Here is a 22,837-nt window from a genome sequence, read left to right as displayed (position 1 = left end):
TTATTTATTTGTGCAGGCATGTGCATGCAGGCAGAAAGACACGTGGTTTGCTACTTCTAGTTTTATTGCATAGCTTAAAATATTTTTTTTACTTGACACATTTTTTAAAATTGCCCCACACTGCAGTGAAATAAATAGTTTTTAAAAATATAAGATGGTATACTTTTTTTAAATGAAAGTAAAAATAATACCCCTTGAATGTGAAATAAAAAACAAAACATTAAAGAAACCAGTATATTCAGAGTAGCCCTTATTGTGAACTGCTTAGTTTCCCAACCTTCATAATCACCAACTAGAGAGTATTCCGAACCAATCCATGGGGGAAGGGACTCTCCTTTAACCATTAATACAAATAGCGATATAGGAAGAATCTAATGATTTATTTTTTATTGTAACAAGCATTGCATTTAGGTCTATTTTCACTGCCTGTAAACTGCATAGGGTGGATATTTGCGCTGAGAATAAGTAACTTTAATACTTAAGTTTAAAAAAAGCATAAGTTTAGAATCAAGTTATATCAGTTTATTAAATTATTTTCATGCGGTTTGGTCTATTCGTTTTATACTATCTAACTTCAGAGTTCTTTGCAATTGATATTTTTTGTAAAAAGGTTTCCATAACTGAGTCTAGAAAAGTATCACCTCTCCTTTTGATATTTTTTTTAATTTTTTAGGTTCCCGTTATATTTCCTTCTTACCGAAGCCAATTGCAAACTCAAGTCCATATTCTTGTTCAGAAAGCTACATTTAAATCACATCGCACATCATCCCTATTAATTGAAGCATTGACCCCACCATGGATGCCAGGGGTTTTTCTAAAAAAGGCAAGATTTGTTGTTCAAATAAACCCAAATTCTCCATAACCCCCCTCCCCAGTACATCAGTTATAAACTATATTATTCTTATTTATTTGATACATACAATATAATGTATAGAAAAATAGATTTTTAAATAAAAACCTGGAAACACAGATAAGCATCGAAAACCTAGATCTGGATTTAAAAACCCAGCACCGGCAACGCTGCCACCAACTAGCCGACCTCGGTTTACGAACGCAGCCTATTTCTCACAATCATCCGCCCCAATCCGACCACCCACAAAGCGTATCGAAAGCTTCCGAAGCGCTCTCATCTCCGCTCTACTCTCTGGGGGTTTCCCCAATTGAAACGCGGGAGGAGGCGAAGAGCTTCATTCGCACCCCTGCGCGTGCGTGGAGTACAGAAACAACTCGTCTGGCCTTCCTTTCAAAGGATCTGTGGCGTTCCGTAGGAATGGCGGCGGCAGCGGCGAGCGACCCGGAAACAACGCAAAAACAAGTAAGCAGTACTCGACTCCATGTGATAGGAAAGTGGTGGTGATGGTTCGGTTTTAATCAAGAGGCGAGGAATTTGGTTCTGCGAAGATGACGAAAGGGGGTGGGGGTGGGGGTGGGGGTGGGGGGGAGAGGCGCTCGAAGGGAATGGTCAGATTTGGGATTCTTTCCCACCTTAGAAACATCTGACGACCAGGTAGCCACGAATGGATCAGATATAATAATTCAAGGAAGTTCGTAAGTGGGGAGTTGAAGCAATAGGCGCTTGCTGCCCGTGCTCTGAGGTACACTGCCTTTGAACATGGAAGTTCTATTTAGCTATATCACTTAGTCGTTTTCAAAACACCTATCCTTTATTAAACATAGGCAATCCGTTGAATGGATGGAATCTGTCAGTTTAAACTAAGAAATAAGAGATATGAATAATTGACCGGATCAAAAAGTCTAATGAAAAGAAGAACTGGGATGACAATGATAGCAGTGTTTCAACATCTCAGGGGCTGCCACAAATAAGACCGAGTCAATCTACTCTCCAAAGCACCTGGGGGCAGGACAAGAAGCAATGGGTGGAAACTAATCAAGGAGAGAAGAAACTTAGAATTAAGGAGAAATTTCCTGACAGTTGGAACAATTAATCAGTGAAACAACTTGCCTCCAGAAGTTGTGGATGCTCCAACACTGGAAGTTTTTAAGAGAAGATTGGAAATCATTTGTCTGAAATGGTATAGGGTTTCCTGCCTGAGCAGGGGGTTGGACTAGAAGACCTCCAAGATCCCTTCCAACTCTGTTATTCTAATTCTAATATTTAGATTGTGCATCTATTTCCTCTGTTTTGACTTGTGGCTGAATGTTGACATTCAGATTTCAATAGTGTAGAGCGATAGGTTAAACTCTCTGACTTGGCTACTCTTTCCTTTTGTGAAGATCACTTCCCAGAAGGAAATCATTTACCAATCAGTTAAGAAATGCAGGGAGAACTCAAGTTTTGAGAAATGGTTTACTACTTGTCCTGCTTTACTATTAATGACAAAAGAGAAGGTTGCAACTGTCAAAGCTTGTAAATTTCACAAGTCCAAGCAGACAAAGTGTCAAAACCTCCAAACAGGTATACAGCAAGCTTTGGATTCAATGGATTCCAACAAGCCTATAGGTTTGAGAAACTGAAATGTTTTGAAAGAATGCTCAAAATCTGTGTTCATTATAGTCCATTATACCCACCCTTCATTCTTTGGCAAGCTTGAAATATCAAGAAAAATGGGAGAGTGGGTCTACTAAAACCCAGAACCTTGCAGAATTGTGTGTATTGTTGTTCAAGGTCTCTCTTTTTGAAGTTCAAGGAACATGTTTACTTCATGCAACTTTCATTTCCCTTTAAATTACAAAGTTTTAATAATTTGTTTCTCAAGTTGTTCCTATTAGTTTGATTTCCTCAACTATATCTTTCCTACTGACATGTTAGGTCAAGGCAGCTGATTTTCTTTTAGACACACACACAGACACCCCCCCCCCCATGGGTTTTCTCAACTCTTTGAATACATAATATAGCAATAGCACTTAGACTTATATTCTGCTTCACAGTGCTTTACAGCTGTCTCTAAGTGGTTTACAGAGTCAGCATATTGTCCCCAACCATCTGGGCCCTCATTTTATTGATCTCAGAAGGATGGAAGGCTGAGTTAATCTTGAGCTGGTGAGACTTGAACTGCCAAACTGCTGGCAGCCGGAAGTCAGTAGAAGTAGCCTGCAGTACTGCATTCTAATCACTGTGCCACCACGGCTTAATATAATAAAAATGTTCTTGGACTTCAAAAAACAGAAATAGATGTCTTTGTGCTAGGATGTACAAAAATCATACACAACAGGAAGTTTAAAAAAATAACTTAGTTAAAATGTGCAGATTCTTCTTACCCAGTATTTGAAACTGATAATAACATCAAATATTTCAATTCTGGCTGGATTGTTAGATCCTGTTGTAACTGATCTTTATGTTGGGAGATTTAGTTATATCTCTAATAAAAGCTAATTATATGTCTGAGCTTTGTCTTTTTACTCTTCAACGGCAAACACCTCAGAGTTTCTTGAGAGATATTTATTTCCATTCTCTTTCAGCTATAATTGCAAACCATTTTTTAAAAAAAACTTGCCAAGAAAACTGCAGGGATTTGCCTTAAAGAATTGGACACGACTGAACAGAAGGGAAAAAAAGTGTTCAAAGTAAAATAACTTAAACTAATTATATATAACAACATTTCATAGACCGAAGAAATTGAAGCTCTGTCAGCTATATATGGCGATGAATGGTGCACTGTTGATGAAGATGAGAAAATCTTTTGCATTAAGATTAATGATTGCTCAGCACAGCCAAAGTGGACTCTCAATTTGCAGGTAAGTTTATAGTTGGGACTATAGTTTGAAAGTAGACCTCATGAGAGTATAGGGTTTTTCTTTGTAGGTTTTTCTTTTTCTTTCTCTAAAACAGCTTTAATGTTGGGTACAGTTGTTTCTTTTAAAAATTTCTAGTAGTTTTGCAGAGAATTGGGAAGGGGGAGAATTAAATGTCCTTTAGCCAAGGTGGCGCAGTGGTTAAATGCAGCACTGCAGGCTACTTCAGCTGACTGCAGTTCTGCAGTTCGGCTGTTCAAATCTCACCGGCTCAGGGTTGACTCAGCCTTCCATCCTTCCGAGGTGGGTAAAATGAGGACCCAGATTGTTGTTGGGGGCAATATGCTGACTCTGTAAACCGCTTAGAGAGGGGTGAAAGCCCTATGAAGCGGTATATAAGTCTAACTGCTATTTATGCTACTGGAGCACCATCTTGTTGATATTAAAAAAAGTTGATGAGATCTGTTTTTGACAAAAAAAATGTACTTTCTTTATTGTATAGAACAGTGTAGTCTAAGACTACATCTTTCTGTGTACTTTTATAATATTACAATATTTCAGAATTGAACTTTTTCCCAGCTACTTTTAAAAGAAGATACTATTGCTGGTTGACTGTTAAAAATCTTGTAGGTGATTCTGCCTCCTGAATATCCAACTTCAGCACCACCTATTTATCAACTTAAGTAAGTACATGCTTTCCAGAATGATATATTATTTTAATAATAGACTATATAACTATAATCCTCCCCACATATTGTTATGTTATAACAGAAACTGAAATATTTTTGTTTTTTAGCTTTCCTACATAGCAGCAACGGCTGTTTTATTGCCAGACATCCAATAGCTAATGCTATGTACCTCATTTTTTGGAGTATAAGACGCAACGTTTCCCCCCAAAAAAGAGGGTGAAAATCTGGGGGCATCTTATACATTGAATACAGTATTTTTGGCCTCCTGAAACCCTGCCCCCTTCACAAAAATGGATGTGCAGAGGGTTTGGGAGGCCTGCAAAGTGCTCCTGGAGGCTGGGGAGGGCAAAAACAAGTGAAAAATGAGCCTCTTTTTGCTCATTTTTGCCCCCCAACCCCCAGGAGCACTTTGCAGGCCTCTCAAACTCTGCATGCCCCATTTTTCACAAAAAATGAGGCGTGCAGAGGGTTTGGGAGGTTGCAGAGTGCAAGTCGTGGTTCCACCACAAAACCGCGGTAGACTAAAGCGCGCTCGACGAAAGCGCGTACGTGACGTCATCACAGCACGACGAAAACAGCACGCTGTGAGCGGTAAACTTAAAATTAACGCGTAAATCTAAACCTAAGCCCCCCAAACCTAACCCTAAACCTAACCCTAAGCCTAACCCTTAACCTAACCCTAAACCTAACGCTAAACCTAACGCTAACCCTTAACCCTAACGCCTAAACCTAACCCTAACCCTTAACCTAACTCTAAACCTAACCCTTACCTTTATGTGAATCGGCTTGCTTTAAAAGCGCTTTTTAAAGCGCCCTTTTTTCTCCGCGGTCGTATTTGTCGCGCTGCTGATGACGTCAGGTACGCGCTTTAGTGGACCGTGGTTTTGACGGGTCACGCAAAACCCTTTTTAAAAAAAAATATCTCTTCAAAATCTTGGTGTGTCTTATATTCCGGTGCGTCTTCTCTTCTGAGAAATACGGTAACTTATATGTAGCTTTAATTTCTGTTTGAGGCATTTAAAAAATAATAATAGCTATTTTGTTTTTTGTTTTCAATTTTTAATAATCTTACGTTTATGTTTTATGTTGTGTTACTTTTATTTTGGACTGTATTATTTGTTGGTTCTGTTGTTAAACTCTGCTGGCCAGTCTGTAGGTTGTGAATATGTGGTATATAAAGGAACACAATGAATGAATAAATAAATTCATGTTCTTTAAAGAGTTGGGAGAAAAAGGATGCACTTATGTAGAACTGACATAGAAAATACCTGAATAAACAGAAAGATCTTCAACCATTGTTCAAAAAATACAATGGACATATCACACCTCTTAGAGAGGGAACATTCCAAAGTGCAGATGCTAGCTGAGGAGATGTGCATCCATATCTCCAGTGTCTCATTATTAGAGTTCTTTCTTGATTATCAGATTAATTACCAGAGTTCTTGAGAAGAGAAACAGAGTTATGTGACATCCCTTATGAACTAGATTATCTGGATTAATTTCAGTCTGGAAATGGTATTGATCACTCTAGGAATGATTGCTGGCAAGATTTAGATGGAGGATGTGAATCCTCTCCTTAACCTTTCGGTGACATTAAATATCAACCGTGATATTTTGGGGGATTGGTTATGAGTGTTGGGGATTGGAGACATTTTAGTGCATGGCTCTTTTGTTTTCTGAGTGGGCAATCCTAATCAATTGTCAAATCCTTGTATAGTCCAGGATGGGGTACTCGGGGATTTACATTTTTTCTATTTTTAAATATGTGTGAAATCGCAGGGAGAGGTCATCCAGTAATTCAGGGTGTTGAATAATGAGTAGGTAATATAATGTTTATCTCTCCGACTGGGCATGCAGTGGAAGATGTGTCAAGGAGAGGCTTTGCTCAGTTTAAGATGGTGGGCTAATTTGGCTTTTCCATGATCTGCCGATAATGGTGACAATTATGCCCCTAAATCTCTTGGTTAGATTAATGCAATTCATCCTTCATGGGGTTGCCTGAACGCAAGTTAGAAGGAATGTGGCTCTGAATGTAATTACCTGCATGGTGATTAGAAATAATAGGTTTAGTAGAATTGTATCAATTTTGTTGGGAGTGTATTGATAGCCAGTAAGCATTTGGATGCAGTTCTTGTTACCCTTTATGGCTTGGCTGCTCATGACTTTTATTAGTAAACTATCTGATCTGGATAAATTCTTTCTGCCCAACACATTTAGACCAGAGGGGATCTTGTAGGTTCCTTCTTCCTTGAGACATGAAGGTGGTGGAAACTCCAAAGCAGACTTTCTGGTCATAACTTCCTTTCCCTGAAATAGCATACTTTCCATGGTCAGGTTGGTGTCCTTCTTACCGCCATAGGTATAGGTAATATCCTTCTACCAAGAGCCTTTAATAGAAGGGTATTACCTGACTGCAAACAGTTGATGATGGGGCACTGACAGTTTATGCTAGAGTTTCTGAACTTCAGCAATTTCTTAAAGTTGCTGAAGTTGAGAACCACTGATTCATGCTAAGGTAAGGCTAGATGTGGGAGTGTTCTTATTCTGTATTTTACTCTGTTAACACCAAACTAAGAAACCTACTGTATTCTTCAGAGTATAAGATGCACTGGAGTATAAGACGCACCAAGATTTTGAAGAGGGAAATTAAAAAAAAAAGTTTTTGCACTGCAGACCTCTCAAAAGTGGCCCGTTTTTGCGAAAATGGCCCTGGTTTTTTTTTGAAAAAGGGGCATGCATAGTCTTTAGGAGGCTTGTAGAATGCTCCTGTGGGGAGTGGGGGGCAGAATTGAGCAAAAAACGGCGCATTGTTTGCTCATTTCTGCCCTCCCCAGCCCCTAGGAGCACTCTGAAAGCCTCCTAAAGGTTATGCACAGCCATTTGGGTGAAGGGGGTGGGGTTTCAGGAGCAAAAAATGCTGTATTCAGTGTATAAGACGCACCCAGATTTTCAGCCTCTCTTTTGAGGGAAAAAGGTGCATGTTATACTCTGAAAATACGGTAATTATTACTTAAACATAAAGCTAAAGGTTCCCTCACACATGCGTTCTAGTCGTTCCCGACTCTAGGGGGTGGTACTCATCTCCATTTCAAAGCTGAAAAGCCAGCTCTGTCCGAAGATGTCTCCGTGGTCATGTGGCCGGCATGACTAAATGCTGAAGGCGCATGGAACACTGTTACCTTCCCATCAAAGCTGGTTCCTACTTGCATTTTTATATGCTTTCGAACTGCTAGGTTGTCAGAAGCTGGGAGAAGTAGCAGGAGCTCACTCCGTTACATGGCGCTAACTATTTGAACCTCCAAACTGCCGACCTTTCTGTTCGACAAGCTCAGCGTCTTAGCCACTGAGCTATCGCATCCCTCTACTTAAACATACATGCTCTCCAATTCATTGTAGAACCTAGAATGAATTGGGGAGCATATGTTTTTATGTAATAATTATATTCCATACAATATAAATTAAAATTTTAAGCATACATGTTTAATAATTATATTTTAATTATACTTATTAATAACTTGCAATTTTTATGGTACACAAATAGGATATGGTTTAGAAAATGCTGTCAATAGAAATTGGTATGTTCATTATGTTCCAGTGCTCCTTGGATTTTACAAAAGGAATATGCAGAACTGGCAAATCATCTAGAAGAAATCTATGTGTAAGTAGTATATATTTCTATCCTGTTTTAATGTACAGTTTTAAAAATGTACAGTATATGTATTTTAAAAAAATTAAATACTCATAATTCCAGCAGGTGGCAGTACAATGCAAAAAGTATAGTAAAACAGATATGTTCCCCCCAAAAAGTAAGCTACCTAAATTTTATACAGGGAGAATGGGCCTCTTTTCTTTCATAATCAGAATTACTTTAAGGATAATGTTTGGGGTCCAGATATCTACATGATCAAAACAGATGTCAGTTAAATTTCATACACTTTTGCAACAAAGTACTGCCTACCCCAAATTGCTTTATGTTTAATGTTTATATGGTGATAATTGCATGTAATAAAGAGACATTGTAGAAACTCTTGTGTTTGGTGCAGCACAACTGTGCCTTCTAAAGCTTCTAGTTAAACCCATGCTGAGAGATCTGAATAGACTCATTTTGGAAAGCCCCTGTGGTTGAATGACATACTGGAGGTGCTGGTTGGTGTTCCCCATTTGGATCATTACTGTATATAAAAGTGATTATCTGGGAGAAAGTTTAGACAAAACAAAATTTTACATGAGGTCAATTTACCAGATGCTTTGGGGGCCTTATTTTGTGATATTAAAATATAGGATTTTTTTTGTATGCAGTTCTTATTTTTAAATTAAGAGCTTCTTGATATATCATCTGTAATTGGCTTGTTTCAGACAGAACCTTGGTGAAAGCATTCTTTATTTGTGGGTGGAGAAGATACGTGAGGTTTTGATAGAAAAATCCCAGTCATCTGAATCGGGTAATATGCGATGTGTTGCTCTTTATATAGAAGGAAATTGGCTTGTAAATGAAAATAACTAGAAGAGATTTGTGGACAAAATGAAATGTAGCAATATGAGGGGCATTATGGCAGCATAGCAAATAGATCAAACTTTTTCATTTTGAGATGTTTGCCATCTTGCCTGTCCACTTACCTGTATTTTAGTTTCTATATATGGTTTGCATAGTGTCATTTTAGTATTGACATAGGGTCATGTTTAGATGCATTTTGTCGGTGTTGCAGTGTTATATTTCAGAGAGCGAACAGGTGAAATATGCAAGCTTTATGAAATGGATAGATAGATTGATCGAGAGACAGATAGACAGATAGACATATAGATGAAGTGTTACATATTTCAGATTTGATAGAAAACATGTAAGGGTCAGGAAAATACTACAAGGACCTGTAAATCTTTAAATATAAAAATTACATAAAGATCTATTGGGCAAAATAGCATGGAAATGGAATTTTAATATTGATTTATTTAGAGCTCTTGCCACTGAAATACTGTAAGTATTAACTGGCATTGATTTTTTTTACTAGTAGGCCCAGATAATAGAAAAATTACAGAAGAAACAGATGTGGGCTATGAAGAAGAATTTGCACTGGAATATAAACTTCTTCCAGATTGTACAGCTATAACATTGAATTTTGATCTTTCTGAAAAAAAAGGTAACATTGCTATTGCTGTCCCATTATATTTCATTTAAGCTTATATAACAATAAAGAGGAAAAGCAGCTTAATAAATATGATAACATGAAGCCCCTATAAAGAGAATGACATCATAACAACAGAGAAGTTGGTCTGTATTACGACAAATTGCTGGTTCATCTAGCTTTGTAATATTAACACAGATTGCCTTGATCATTAGGTAATGAGAGTGCTTTTTTCTTCTTCGATAATGGGATGGACATGGACCTCCTACCTGTCAAACATATGCTTTACCATCGTACAAAGGTGTGACATGGCCATGCAGTTTCCTTTGGCCCTCTTCCTATGCCCATAGGTCAGATATGAATGTCTGAATTGGGGAAAGTGTTGAAATAAACACTGCTTTGGGATCTACAGCCTTGACTACATGGGATTCCAACATACACGTGCATATGCATATTCATATACTGTACATATTCATATATTGTTGCTTATATTTCCATATCTCAGATATTTGTTAAGACTGTGCAGTCCTTTGGATTTGATTTCTAGGAAATACTTCATAATGCACAGGGTTCTTAGCAAATATGTCAGTTTCTAAAATCTAGGTCCCAGTTGAAACAAGAAAGGAACAAATAACAGAATTCTAAGATAAAGACATCTTAGTTCCTTAACCTAGTTATCTTGGTTCTTTGTAAATAGAGCAGCCAGATACTGATGATTAGATTATATGAGCTAAGTGTGAATTTTTACTTCTACAGTCTGTTTCTTTGCATTCTTCTATCTTGTTTCCTAGTTTGAGCCAAGCTATGCTTGCATTTGGCTGAAAAACAGGATTAAGGTCTTGAAAGCAATAAGCATAGAAAAGGAAAAATTTAAAGATAATGAACATGACTATAAATCATTGTTTGTTGTTAAGATTTAAAGAGCCCAGAGATAATATTTGTGAAGAGGACAAATATCAGGCTAGTCAGAATCATTCAAAATTCTATTTCAAATAGGTAAAAAGTTCAGTAAGCCATTGTCAGCCTCTGCTTTGCTGCTGCTTTGGCTGTCATTGAAACGGGGGGGGGGGCATGGTATCTGGGAGGGGAATCGTTATGTGCTGGAAGAAGTTTCTAGATGCTGATCTGACCACCTTACTGCGCATGTGGAAGAAGGGAGTTTCCCACCAAGGCCAACTGTCCAGCATTCCATCCTGGTGATGACTTTTGAAGTTATCTCCCACCTGACAGTTGGGTGCATTATAATTGGACTATGAACGGAGGTGCCAAGGGGAGGGGATTGAATTATACATATTATTCGCTTTTGCGCCTAATTAACCAGACTCAGCTTAGCTTTGCAACTGTTCGTTTATAATTAGTAAAAGTACACTTGATTTCAGTTCAAATGGAGTCAAGTGGTTTCTTTCCTGATTACTAAATGAAGTCAATGCTGACATTAAGCTGAGTCTTCCTTCGCACCCATCCCGGAGCTAACAACTACCGAGGGGGGTGCCCTCACAAGAAGAAATGTCTTTGCATGTAAGTGACCAGAAGGAAGAAGTGGGGGCAGCGGTGGGACCGTCTTTAACAGAAAGGTTGGCCGAACTGAGAGTGGACGAACCTGCCGTCCGTCCCAGATAGACTTGGGGTGTGGGACAGAAAGAGGAGCCTGAGGAATTGGATGCTGGAGTTACGAGAAGGAGCCCAAAGAAAAAACCAGCAGCTGATTGGAGTGGCACGGGAGAAGAAGATTACAAGATTGCCCACGCCATGAGACTCCTCGAAGAGGCATGGACTGAACGCCCCCCCTCCCCTCAGAGGGAGGGAAAATCAGTAAGAACTCCAAGCAAGAGAAAGGAAGCCACTTTCGCTGCTGAGAATGTTTCCCAACACTTCCAGCCGGAGGAGGAGGGAGGCGTGAGCCCCAGCTCGTCTGACGAATCGGATGGGGAGGAGTCTCATCGCTGGGCAAGTTCCAGAACTGGCCCCATGCTTATCCCAATTGAGCTGAGAGTGCCATCTTCTGGCGCAACTGAAAAACTTTTAGCTCTGCTAGACTCAGGCTGTTCCCGCTGCATGATAAACCCTGAGATGGTGGAGAAACTAGGCTTGAAGTTAAGAACTTTGAAAACCCCTATTGTTTTTTGCCAAATTGATGGTTCTATTGCGGGAGGCGGCCCTGCTCATTTTTCTACAGAACCCATAGAGATGAGGATGGGGACCCACCAAGAATTAATAACTTTTATTGTGGCACCTGGGATGGACCGACCCCTTATTTTGGGACTCCCCTGGCTTCGTAGATGGAACCCCCACATTAACTGGAGAGAGGGTTGGTTACAAATTTGCACAAACGTACCCCCTGGGACAAAGGTTGAGACTCCAGACTCTGACACAACTGCACCCACGTTGGCAGCCAGGGGGCAGGAGAGAATTGCAGGGGAGGAACGAATTCCAACGGAGTATTGGGATCTCAGAGGGGTTTTTAGTGAGAAATCTTCTGATAAATTACCCCCCCCCCCACACACACACAGATCCACGGATTGCACCATTGATATTTTACCTGGGGTGAAACTTCCAAAGCCCCAAATATATTCAATGTCCCCTAGGGAAATGGAGGAAATACAGAAATTTATTGATAAGAACTTGGAAAGGGGTTTCATTGAGCCAGTGAGACCCAAGGTAGCGGCTCCTGTACTGTTCAGAGAAAAGAAAGATGGCTCCCTGAGATTATGTGTGAACTTCAAAAACCTGAACGCCATATCTTCTCAGAACCTCTACCCATTGCCACTGATGAAAGACATGCTCGCTCAACTAGGGAAGGGCCGTATTTTCACTAAATTGGACTTGTGAGAGGCCTATTATAGAGTCAGAATTAAAGAGGGAGATGAATGGAAAACTGCTTTCAACTGTCCCCTTGGCTGTTTCCAATTTCGAATGATGCCGTTTGGGCTACAGGGGGCACCAGCGGTCTTCATGCAACTGATTAATGAGATTTTGCATGACCATCTTTACAAGGGCGTTATCGTATATTTAGATGATATCCTTATTTACACGGAAGCACGTGAAGAACACGTGAAGCTGGTTCGTACAGTGCTGAAGAAACTTCGGGCAGCTGAGCTCTACGCCAAATTATCCAAGTGTGAATTCCATCAGGAAAAGGTTGACTACCTAGGCTATCGCATCTCCCACAAAGGTGTTGAAATGGACCCCGCTAAGGTCAAAGCGGTCACCGAGTGGGAAGCCCCGTGCACATGCAAGCAGTTGCAGAAGTTTTGGGGTTTTGCTAATTTCTATCGCCAATTTATTCCCTCTTTTGCTAGGATAGCTCTTCCGATAACTAACCTCCTTAAATCTAAAGGTGGGGCGAAACCCAAGCCTAGCAAGCCGCTGGATTGGACCATGGAATGCCAAACTGCCTTCGAAAAGTTAAAGCGGCTTTTTGCGGAGGAGCCGGTCCTCAAACACCCGGACATGGACACGGCTTTTGTGGTCCAAGCTGATGCCAGTGACGTGGCTGTAGGTGCTGTATTACTTCAAACTAATAGTCAAGGTAAATTACAACCCTGCGCTTACACCTCTCGCAAACTAACCGACATGGAGAGACATTGGGCCATTTGGGAAAAGGAAGCTTTTGCTGTTCGCTGGGCTTTATCCACATGGCACCATTTTCTTGAGGGCGCCAAACACCCTTTTGAGGTATGGACTGACCATAAAAATTTAGAAGCTTTGAGGACGCCCAGAAAACTTTCCCCTAAACAGATGCGCTGGGCTCAGCATTTCAATAGATTTAATTTTACCTTGAAATACATTCCAGGGGGGCGAAATTTTATGGCTGATGCTTTATCCAGGCTTCCTCAATACAACTGTTCTGAGCTCAGTGTGATCCAGCCTGTTACTCCCGCGACAAGCCTCGCTGCTCCTGTTGTTACTTGAAGTCAAGCAGCTTCTAAGGTGGAGGTCACTCAGGACTTTCTTTCTAACCTGAAAAAGGCCCTCAATGATGATGTTTGGTTCCGACAGCATGTGAATGAATGCACTATGAGAGATGAATTGTCTTGGATTGGGACGAAATTATATGTTCCTGCGTCCCTTAGACCCATTGTTCTTCAACGGGCTCATGACTCCCGAATGGCAGGGCACTTTGGATTCGTCAAGATGCTCCACCTCGTCAAGCAACAATTTTGGTGGCCTTCTTTGAAAAAGGACATTGAGAGATATGTTGCCAGCTGTCCCATTTGTGCTGTTGCTAAACGCCCTCCGGGTAAGCCCCAGGGGTTACTCCAGGCGGTGGCTCGCCCAGTGGCACTGTGGAAGGAGATCTCCATGGATTTTATTGTCGAACTTCCTGAGAGTCAGGGGCACACTGTTATCTGGGTTGTTACCGACTTGTTCTCCAAGCAGGTCCATTTCATCCCTTGCTCCAAGATCCCCTCTGCTAAATCTCTTGCTAAGATGTTCATCTCCCATATTTACTGCTTACATGGGGTGCCCGACAGCATCATTTCAAACAGGGGTGTCCAGTTCACCTCCCTCTTCTGGAAGGAGTTTTTGAAGCGGATTGGCTCCGCCCAAGGATTAAGCTCTGCCCACCACCCTCAGACTAATGGGGCTTGTGAGAGGACTAATTCTGTACTGGAGCAATGTTTACGTTGTTTCATCAACTACCAGCAAGATGATTGGATGGAGTTGTTGCCTCATGCTGAGGTGGCTTACAATAATTCCGTGCATAGCAGCACTGGGTTCAACCCTTTCCGTGTGGTGTTTGGACAAGATTTTGTGCCCATCCCTGAAGTTCCTCGTGAGCAACCCCAAGTGTCGTCGCTGTCTGAGTGGAGTGACCGCCTTCGGCGCATTTGGCCTTTGGCTCTCCAGACTCTGGATGCTGCGCACCGCGCTCATAAGAAACAGGCTGATAAGAAGCGGACTAAGCCGTATGACTACAAAGTTGGTGATCAGGTTTATTTGTCCACTAGATTTCTTCAAACACCCCAAAAGTCGAAGAAATTGGGACCTAAATATGTTGGCCCGTTTCCCATCGTCAAGATCATCAATCCTGTTTCTGTCCGGCTCCAGCTGCCGAAACACCTCAACCGGGTTTACCCTGTTTTTCATGTTAACCTCCTGAAGCCTGTCTGCACTTGGTCGTTGAGGCCACCTCTCCCTCCTCCACCCGCTCCGCTTTTGATTGAGGGTGAGCAACATTTCGAAGTCCGTGAGATTTTGGACTCTCGTAAGCACCGGAACTGTGTCCAATACCTGGTGGCTTGGAAGCATTTCCCCCCTTCTCACACTGAATGGGTTGACGGGTCCCATGTTCGAGCGCCTCGTCTGCTCCGCAAGTTCTACTCTGCTTATCCTGACAAGCCCTGATTTTGGATGTCCTCCTAATTTTTTTTTCTCTTCTCTCTCTTCCCTTCCCCTTTCCCTCTTTCGTGCCTTGTTGTTTGTCTGTTTGTTTGTGTTCTTTTCGTTTCTGCAGGTCTGACCGCCCTTTTCTGGAGGAGGGCCAGATGTCAGCCTCTGCTTTGCTGCTGCTTCGGCTGTCATTGAAACGGGGAGGGGATGGTATCTGGGAGGGGAATCGTTATGTGCTGGAGGAAGTTTCTAGATGCTGATCTGACCACCTTACTGCGCATGTGGAAGAAGGGAGTTTCCCGCCAAGGCCAACTGTCCAGCATTCCATCCTGATGATGACTTTTGAAGTTATCTCCCAACTGACAGTTGGGTGCATTATAATTGGACTATGAACGGAGGTGCCAAGGGGAGGGGATTGAATTATACATGATATTATTCGCTTTTGCGCCTAATTAACCAGACTCAGCTTAGCTTTGTAACTGTTCGTTTATAATTAGTAAAAGTACACTTGATTTCAATTCAAATGGAGTCGAGTGGTTTCTTTCCTGATTACTAAATGAAGTCAATGCTGACAGCCATCTTTGCACAAAATCTGTTTTTTCCCTAATTTTCAGATGAAGAGTTACCTCCAATTTATCATGGGACCCCAATTACAGACCGAAGAAGCACATTTCAGGCACATTTAGCATCTGTTGTATGCCTCAAACAGGTTAGTAAAACCTGCTTTCAACCAATCATATCATGCTTTCCAATAGGTTATACATATGGGTTCAGCATATTCATATGTATAAATTAAGTGAAATAACATCAAAGAACTGCTCAATAACTTTCTAGATTTTCAGACCTCACTATCCCATTCAGTAATTGTTTAATCTAGAAGTTCATATAGTGGTTATTCTGATTTCATTTTTTTGGCTCTAATGTCTGTAAACAGTAGTATGTTAGCTGTTTTTCTCAGGTTGAGTGATCTTATGGGTAAGTTGTTATGAAGAAGGATTTTCTGATTATGTGGATTTGGAAATGGCCATGCTGCTGTGGGAAAATTAGTACTATATCAATGCATTATGTTGGCTGATGAACAACTGGAAGTGAAAATAGCAATTGGGTATTTTGTTGGTAACCTATGCAAATGTATGGGAAATGTGGTATCAAGAAAGGACATCTTGGTGCATTATAAATTTAGCTTACTATCTGGCAACTTATAGTATCTGCTTCTTTATAGACAGGCCCATTAGTACGTGAATGGAAAATGAATGAAAGATTTAACATAGACTGAAACGATCAGAATGAAGCTGGAGAAGGTTGAGACATGGACCATAGACAAGAATGATGGATAAGAAATGAGACATGAGAAAATAATTGGGATATTAAGAGGCTTAATACTACTGAAACAGCTACTAAATTCCTGAACTAACTCATGGACAAGCAAAGGAAACCAGTTAGAAACTTCTATTATCTTATGAAAGATATCTCAAAAACAAACATTTAGACACTACATGCTAATTAGAGAATGTTATTTTGAAACAGCTCACAAACTCCATGACTTTCCAGCTGCCTTTTCTACAAAACTCATCTTGGCTACATGAGTGTAGCTGTCAGGCCTGGAAGCCATCTTTTGCATTGGGCCTTCCAGCCTCCACACTAAATTTAGGGAGAACCATCTTCTAACTAAAATTTATGTTGCATTTGTATTGCAGAAAGCACTCTTTAATAGTAAGAAATTTTTGTCTGTTCTGTAATAATAAAATTGCATTATTTCTAATGCTGGTCTAATATCTGGTCTGCATCATTATCTGTTGGTATCTAAGTTAGGTTATATGGAAAATAAACTTTTATTTGGTGAGTCATAATTTTCCTGGCATGATTTTATTCAAAAATTAATTTAATAATGATTTAATTGCAAGTGTCATTTTTATCATTAGATGTTCAGAAACTTTTAAAATAGAAAGGCAGGATGTAATTTTAATTAAAAATAGTTATAATTATTGTATTTCCTGTCATGTATTAGATCCTTATATTGGCAAAATGTACAAAAATACAGTAGTCATGACAGGTAAATAATTGGGTGTGGAACCAACTATATTAATAGGCAATGTGGCAGTTATCATTCAAAGATTTTGACAATGTTAATTTATCTACCTCTACTATCATGTCTTTGTGACTAAAGGATCCCATAACATCTCACTTATGGTTATGCAATAGTCACACAGATTATCTGGGTGGGCAGATAAAATATATGTAGGAAGCTCCTATTCATTGGAAATGGGTGCTCCCTGGTTCTCCTCAAGTTGTTGGACCTCAGGGCCCATTATCCATAACTACTGTGATTAAGGTTTTTGTTGATTGGACTCCTCCAATATCTGGAAGACTATGGATTACCCACTTGTGGGGCCTATTTGTTTTAGGATAAGTTCCACTACACTCAAAGTTTTTCATACTGTGCTTTTCTTTATGCATGTGTCTCATGATGTTCCAATTTGTTCCTTTTTACGTGTGTTGTGGAGCATTATTGTTATATACAAATGAACCACTAGGTAATTGTCACACTGTTTGTTTGGCCACATTGTTCTCCTTGGTCACTTGTCTCGGCCTTTTAACTTAGATCAAGTGTAGGAAGAGAGATATATTGAATAAAAGAAGTATGAGCTATACTTCACCAGTGTTCTTCTCTCTGACATAATAAGAGAACTTGCTTTGAAATAATGGAAACACAACAAAAATAAATATTGAAGATGTATTTTGATGACTCTAGAGGAATGACTTTTCTCTTTTGAATTAAATGCTGTTTGCTTGCCAGACATGTTTTCTCAAGCTCAAAAGCTTTAATATTGTTTTGCTTAAAGTGCTATTAATTATGCATTGTTTATTAAAACAGTTTCTTTACACAGTCTTTATTATATAGGGAAATGTAATCTCTCTGATAAGAATAATACAGTTGTTACTATATTTGAAAGGAGACAGGAAAAAGACAACTTAAAAATTACAACCTAATTATTTATTGAACTCTTTTGTGACTAATGCAGACAATTGAAACAAATGTGTTAGAGAAGACATATTTATTACTACAAGCAAACCCGCTGGATTCTGTAATTTACTAAGCAGTTTAATGTGGAATCTGAAAGCTGTTCTATTTTCTATGTACATTATCACCATTAATTTATCTTTTGTTTTTACATCTCTTTCCACAATTTTTGTTCTATAATTTTTGCCTGCTTGATTTCTTTATTTTATCCATAATGCTTTTTAAATATAATAATAAATGCCTTGCATCCTAAATTCCTATTCAATTCAGTTAAGGCGAAAAGCTACTTCTCAACATTTGCCATCACCCTGTTGTCTGTTATATCATCTGTTCCTAAGGATTTACCAAATCTAGAAGCAGAGTTCCCTAAAGGAGCAATTCTGTGATCTCTTTTCTATTGAAGGGAAGGAAGTTAGAATTTAAGTTTATGTTTCTGCCCGAATTGTCAGTGAAGACTGATTCTCAAAATGGCTAGAAAGTACAGTCTATTCTAAGAGAAAGAGAGTTTGTTGGCTAAAATACGCATTCTTCAATCAAAGTTGCACTTAATTGTATTCAAATATACAAGACTTAAGCATCAATAAGGAGTTTAAGTGAAGCATATAAATCCTAATTAGTGTCTGCAACTTTATTTTTCTTCCAAGGTGAAAAATATTCTTGCTGAATTGTACAAAAATAAGAAAATAGCCAGTGCTACTCACAACATATATGCGTACAGGTGAGTAGCTAAGGTGTGATAGTAATTACTGCAAAATAATGAAGAGGATAAATATCTACTAATTAATGTTCTGTCTCTTGGATCTATATGTTCAGACCTAGTAGAATTGCATGTGATTATTCATGGATTATGGGGGTGGGGGGTTTATTATTTTATTATTTTTATTTCTTTTATACGGTGTTTTTATACCCTTGTAAGCTGCCTTGAATCGCCATGTGTGCATAGGCGGCAATATAAATTTTCTAAATAAATAAATATTCATGGATTTTAGAGAATTTTATAAAAGCAGTAGCTTGATATGTAAGCAAATGTAATATGATACAGAATCAGACACATATTTCCATTGTGATCTAGTATTGTTTTTATTTTAAGGATATACTGTGAAAACAAGCAGACATTTTTACAAGATTGTGAAGATGATGGTGAAACAGCAGCCGGGGGTCGTCTTCTCCATCTTATGCAGGTGAAAGGAATCAATTGGTAATAAGATATTTTTCATTCTTTGTAACCATAACATTATGATCAGGAGATTCATAGCCATAGCATTATAATCAGACAAACTTTTGTTAATGGATACATCCTATTTGAAAGTATTATTTGTTATTTAGAATATTTTGACCAATGATGAAATGGTGAAAATGCGGACAAGAGATCAATAATATTTGGTATATTGAATGAAAATATTACTAATTTCCACAATCATAAAGTGGCAATTGGTGTTTTAAGTTTTCGGTCTATTCTCTAACTTTTTCTTGCCTATGATTCATATCACTCCTGGACAGGATGAATAATTTCAGAATGAACTAATATCCAGCTTTTCCAATAATTTCTTTGTGGACTATAAATCTATCATCATATGAGCCATGGTGGCACAGTGGTTAAAATGCAGTACTGTAGGCTACTTCTGCTCATTGCCACCTACCTGCAATTTCGCAGTTCGATTCTCACCGGCTCAAGGTTGGCTCAGCCTTCCACCCTTCCAAGGTCGGTAAAACGAGGACCCAGATAGTTGGGGGCAATATGCTGACTGCAAACCGTTTAGAGAGGGCTGTAAAGCATTATGAAGCAGTATATAAGTCTAGGTGCTATTGCGATCCAAAACAAAAATGTAGGTTACATTACCTGAAAAAACTTAGATTGGAAAGGCAATGCTAAAGTGCATGGCAAATATGTAAGATCTAGGTTTGCTTTGCCTTGCCTTGGAAGAGTATGTAAAATAAAAATGAAGCATCTAGTCATCTTTTCAGTTGTTGCTGATGGTTTGACAGGATAAACAGGAGTTTAAAGTTACAGGAAAGATCATTGAACTTATCAGCTTCCTCCTTCTTTCTCCTATTAAAAAGCTCTGCTTTCGGAAGCTTTTGTTTAAAACCAATGGTTAAATTCAATTTTTTTTACAACCAGTTCTGTGGACGTGGCTTGTTGGGCATGGCAGGGGAAGGATACTGCAAAATCTCCATTCCCACCTCACTCTGGGACCAGCCAGAGTTGCCATTTGCTGGTTCTCCGAACTACTCAAAATTTCCGCTACTGGTTCTCCAGAACCAGTCAGAACCTGCTGGATTTCACCCCTGTTTAAAACTAATATCAGATTTGCGTGGTGTCTGAAAATGGATACCTGGTAAAACTGATTTAATGGCACCAACCACAACTATGAAGATGGCTTGCTTCAGTCATGGAATTGAGACTGCAAAAGTATGTTTTTCTACAAAGATATTTTGCAGGTAGTATGTGTTGAGCAATTAAGAAATGCTTGTATGCAACAAAGTGGATCAGATGGTTGTAAATCATCTTTGAAATATTAATATATATATGCAATTTTTAAAACTATAGATCCTGAATGTCCACAATGTTTTGGTAGTGGTGTCCCGCTGGTATGGCGGCATTCTTCTAGGACCAGATCGTTTCAAACACATCAACAACTGTGCCAGAAATATACTTGTGGAGCAGAATTACACTAATATATCTGTAAGTTTTAAGTAAAATATCTGTAGCATGAGTTTCCTTCTGATATATTCCTTTTGGTATGGGTAAGGGTAGAGCTGAAATGCATGCTTAACCTCAGTGACAATGAATGCTATCTACAATAGTATCCTGTAAGTGAATTTATTAAAGGATTTTTTTTATTTAAGGGGAAAAAATGAAAACTTCCTTGTAAGTTTTTCTCATTTAAACAATTATAAACCTTTTAATTTTATAACCAATGTTTATCCAACACAAATAATTTTAAATAATCTATATGTCTAAAACAGTGGTAGTCAACCTGGTCCCTACCGCCCACTAGTGGGCGTTCCAGCTTTCATGGTGGGCGGTAGGGGTTTGCTGTAACTCTGCTTTATAAATTTTATAAAGTAAAGTTACTTCCCTACTTTATAAATCACTATTACTGTGGAACCGGTGGGCGGTTAGAAAATTTTACTACTAACAGAGATACAAAAGTGGGTGGTAGGTATAAAAAGGTTGACAACCCCTGGTCTAAAACTTTCCCCAAAGCATTCATGAAATAGGGATAAAGTAAATGTAATAGAATATTAATTTTAGGTAATTATCTCTGACTATATGCTATGAGTGTTCAGAAAAGAATGTGATCTGTGTAAAATGCTAAAAATTAATTAGGTATGTTTATCTGATTTTTTAATAATTTATTTCTCTAGCAAAATTCATCTAAGCCTCTTGGAAAGAACAAAAGAATGAGAAAAGACAAGAAGAAAGCAGAACATTGATGTATTTTGCAGAATTACATAGCAATATTTCATCTTTTGACTGTCACCACTTAGTGACTCTATATGACTTAATATTCTAAACCTTTTGTTCCAAAAGTGTGAAAACACTTGGCAGTAATACAAAACATTTTTCTTCGTAAGAAAATCCAGTAATTACAGCAGTAGCACCAGGCCCAGAAAACACCTTCAATTTGTTCACTGTTTCAGCTGCTGAAAAATTAAAGTCTTTCAATATAAAACCTTCCCTTTGAATTTAGTCTTTGTTTAAAAAAAAAAATGAGAAAGACAGAATTTCACGATCTTCTCTTTGTCCTTCTGGGGTAAATATTTTAATAATGTATGGTAGTAAGAATTTGTTGTACCAAGCAATTTTGAATGGCTTTGATAACCTCCTTTTACGCCAAGTGTCAATTTTACTTCATGCAGCAATTTCAGATCTGTCTTTTCCTATTGCTTGATTGTGGTACAAACTTTAAGGAAGATATACTGTAGATCTTAGAATTGATTGTACAGGTTTTCACCAAATTTCATCAGATTATTGAAATCTCATTCCTACAAAGGGTGGCTGTTGAGAGAGCGGCTGGATGCTCCTGGGTTATATAAAAAAGGTACATAATTATCTCCTGACGTTAATTCAGTATCACTTTAAGCAAGGCTAAGACGTAGGATATAAGACATTTTGTTCCCTGCATTGGTAAACTCAGAGATTTACTTTTGAAATAGAATTATGAAAGAATGAATGTAATGCATTTCAGATGTTGAGAGTATCATTTCCTAAATGATAATAGCTTTTCTTATCATAATTTTCATAGAGATAATGGTATTAGATTGTCCACATGTAAGAGAACCTAAAGTACTTGACAATTTAATTTTAAATGAATCACTTAACAGTTGTTAAAATAGTAACACGGTTGTTGAGTTAATCCGGCTTCCTCATTGACTGCTTGTCAGAAGGTCGCAAAAAATGATCCCATGACCCCAGGACACTGCAACCGCCATAAATATGAGCCAGTTGTCAAGCATCTGCATGTAACCCACTTTGACCATGGGGATACTGCAAAGATCATAAGTGTGGAAAATGGTCATAAGTCACTTTTTTCAGTGCCCTAACTTTGCAGTCATTAAATGAACTGTTGTAAGTCGAGGTCTGTCTGTATTTTAGTCTGAATTTATTTATTTTTATTTCTGGTTTAATTATGCAAAGTGTTATAAACACAGTCATCTTGAATACAATAGATCAGATTATTTCTGACACTTTCTCAGATCATAGAAAAGCAATCTTGATAGACTTCAACTACAGAATAGAACTACCTTTGACAGTAACTCTCTTTTTAAAAAAAATATTAAAATGTCTGATTTTTTTTTGAATACTCTTAACTGAATGAAATAGAACAGTTCTCAGGAGTCAAAAAACAACTCTTGCAAAGAATCATTTACATAATCAGAACTGAGAACAATAAAGACAGCACTCTTAAAAACGCATTACTAGTTTGTGAAATTTCAATTCTTGTAATTTGGAAGCATTGTCATATCTCTTA

General features: G+C 38.7%; 1 protein-coding gene across 2 annotated transcripts; it reads left to right on the top strand.

Annotated features, from left to right (window-relative positions):
- The first annotated feature begins 1,167 nt into the window (after nt 1-1,167).
- Nucleotides 1,168-21,538, top strand: IMPACT (impact RWD domain protein). 2 transcript variants are annotated; one of them, XM_087707163.1, is made up of 11 exons: nt 1,168-1,315; nt 3,568-3,696; nt 4,324-4,376; nt 7,978-8,040; nt 8,739-8,824; nt 9,392-9,517; nt 15,451-15,545; nt 18,503-18,576; nt 18,949-19,039; nt 20,410-20,544; nt 21,231-21,538. In XM_087707163.1, exons 1-11 carry the CDS (start codon nt 1,271-1,273, stop codon nt 21,297-21,299), a joined length of 966 nt encoding a protein of 321 aa, XP_087563289.1. In that variant the 5' UTR covers nt 1,168-1,270; the 3' UTR covers nt 21,300-21,538. The 2 variants fall into 2 exon arrangements, with proteins under 2 accessions (XP_087563289.1, XP_013928040.2); XM_014072565.2 differs by having other exon boundaries at nt 9,389-9,517.
- Nucleotides 21,539-22,837: the final 1,299 nt, after the last annotated feature.

This window comes from Thamnophis sirtalis, unplaced genomic scaffold (genome assembly GCF_051295495.1).
Source record: "Thamnophis sirtalis isolate CommonGarterSnake01/CBP01778 unplaced genomic scaffold, rThaSir2_p1.2 scaffold_2, whole genome shotgun sequence".
Taxonomy (NCBI): Eukaryota; Metazoa; Chordata; class Lepidosauria; order Squamata; family Natricidae; genus Thamnophis; species Thamnophis sirtalis.
The sequence above is the reverse complement of the archived record's forward strand: the minus strand, read 5'-3'. Positions and strand labels throughout refer to the sequence as shown.

Bases quoted from the DNA above. Each gene is read 5' to 3' on its own strand.
- IMPACT (XM_014072565.2), top strand. From the start codon at position 1,271: ATGGCGGCGGCAGCGGCGAGCGACCCGGAAACAACGCAAAAACAA. The intron at 9,518-15,450 runs GTAACATTGCTA...CCTAATTTTCAG, and splicing joins TGATCTTTCTGAAAAAAAAG to ATGAAGAGTTACCTCCAATT. The intron at 20,545-21,230 runs GTAAGTTTTAAG...TTATTTCTCTAG, and splicing joins AGAATTACACTAATATATCT to CAAAATTCATCTAAGCCTCT.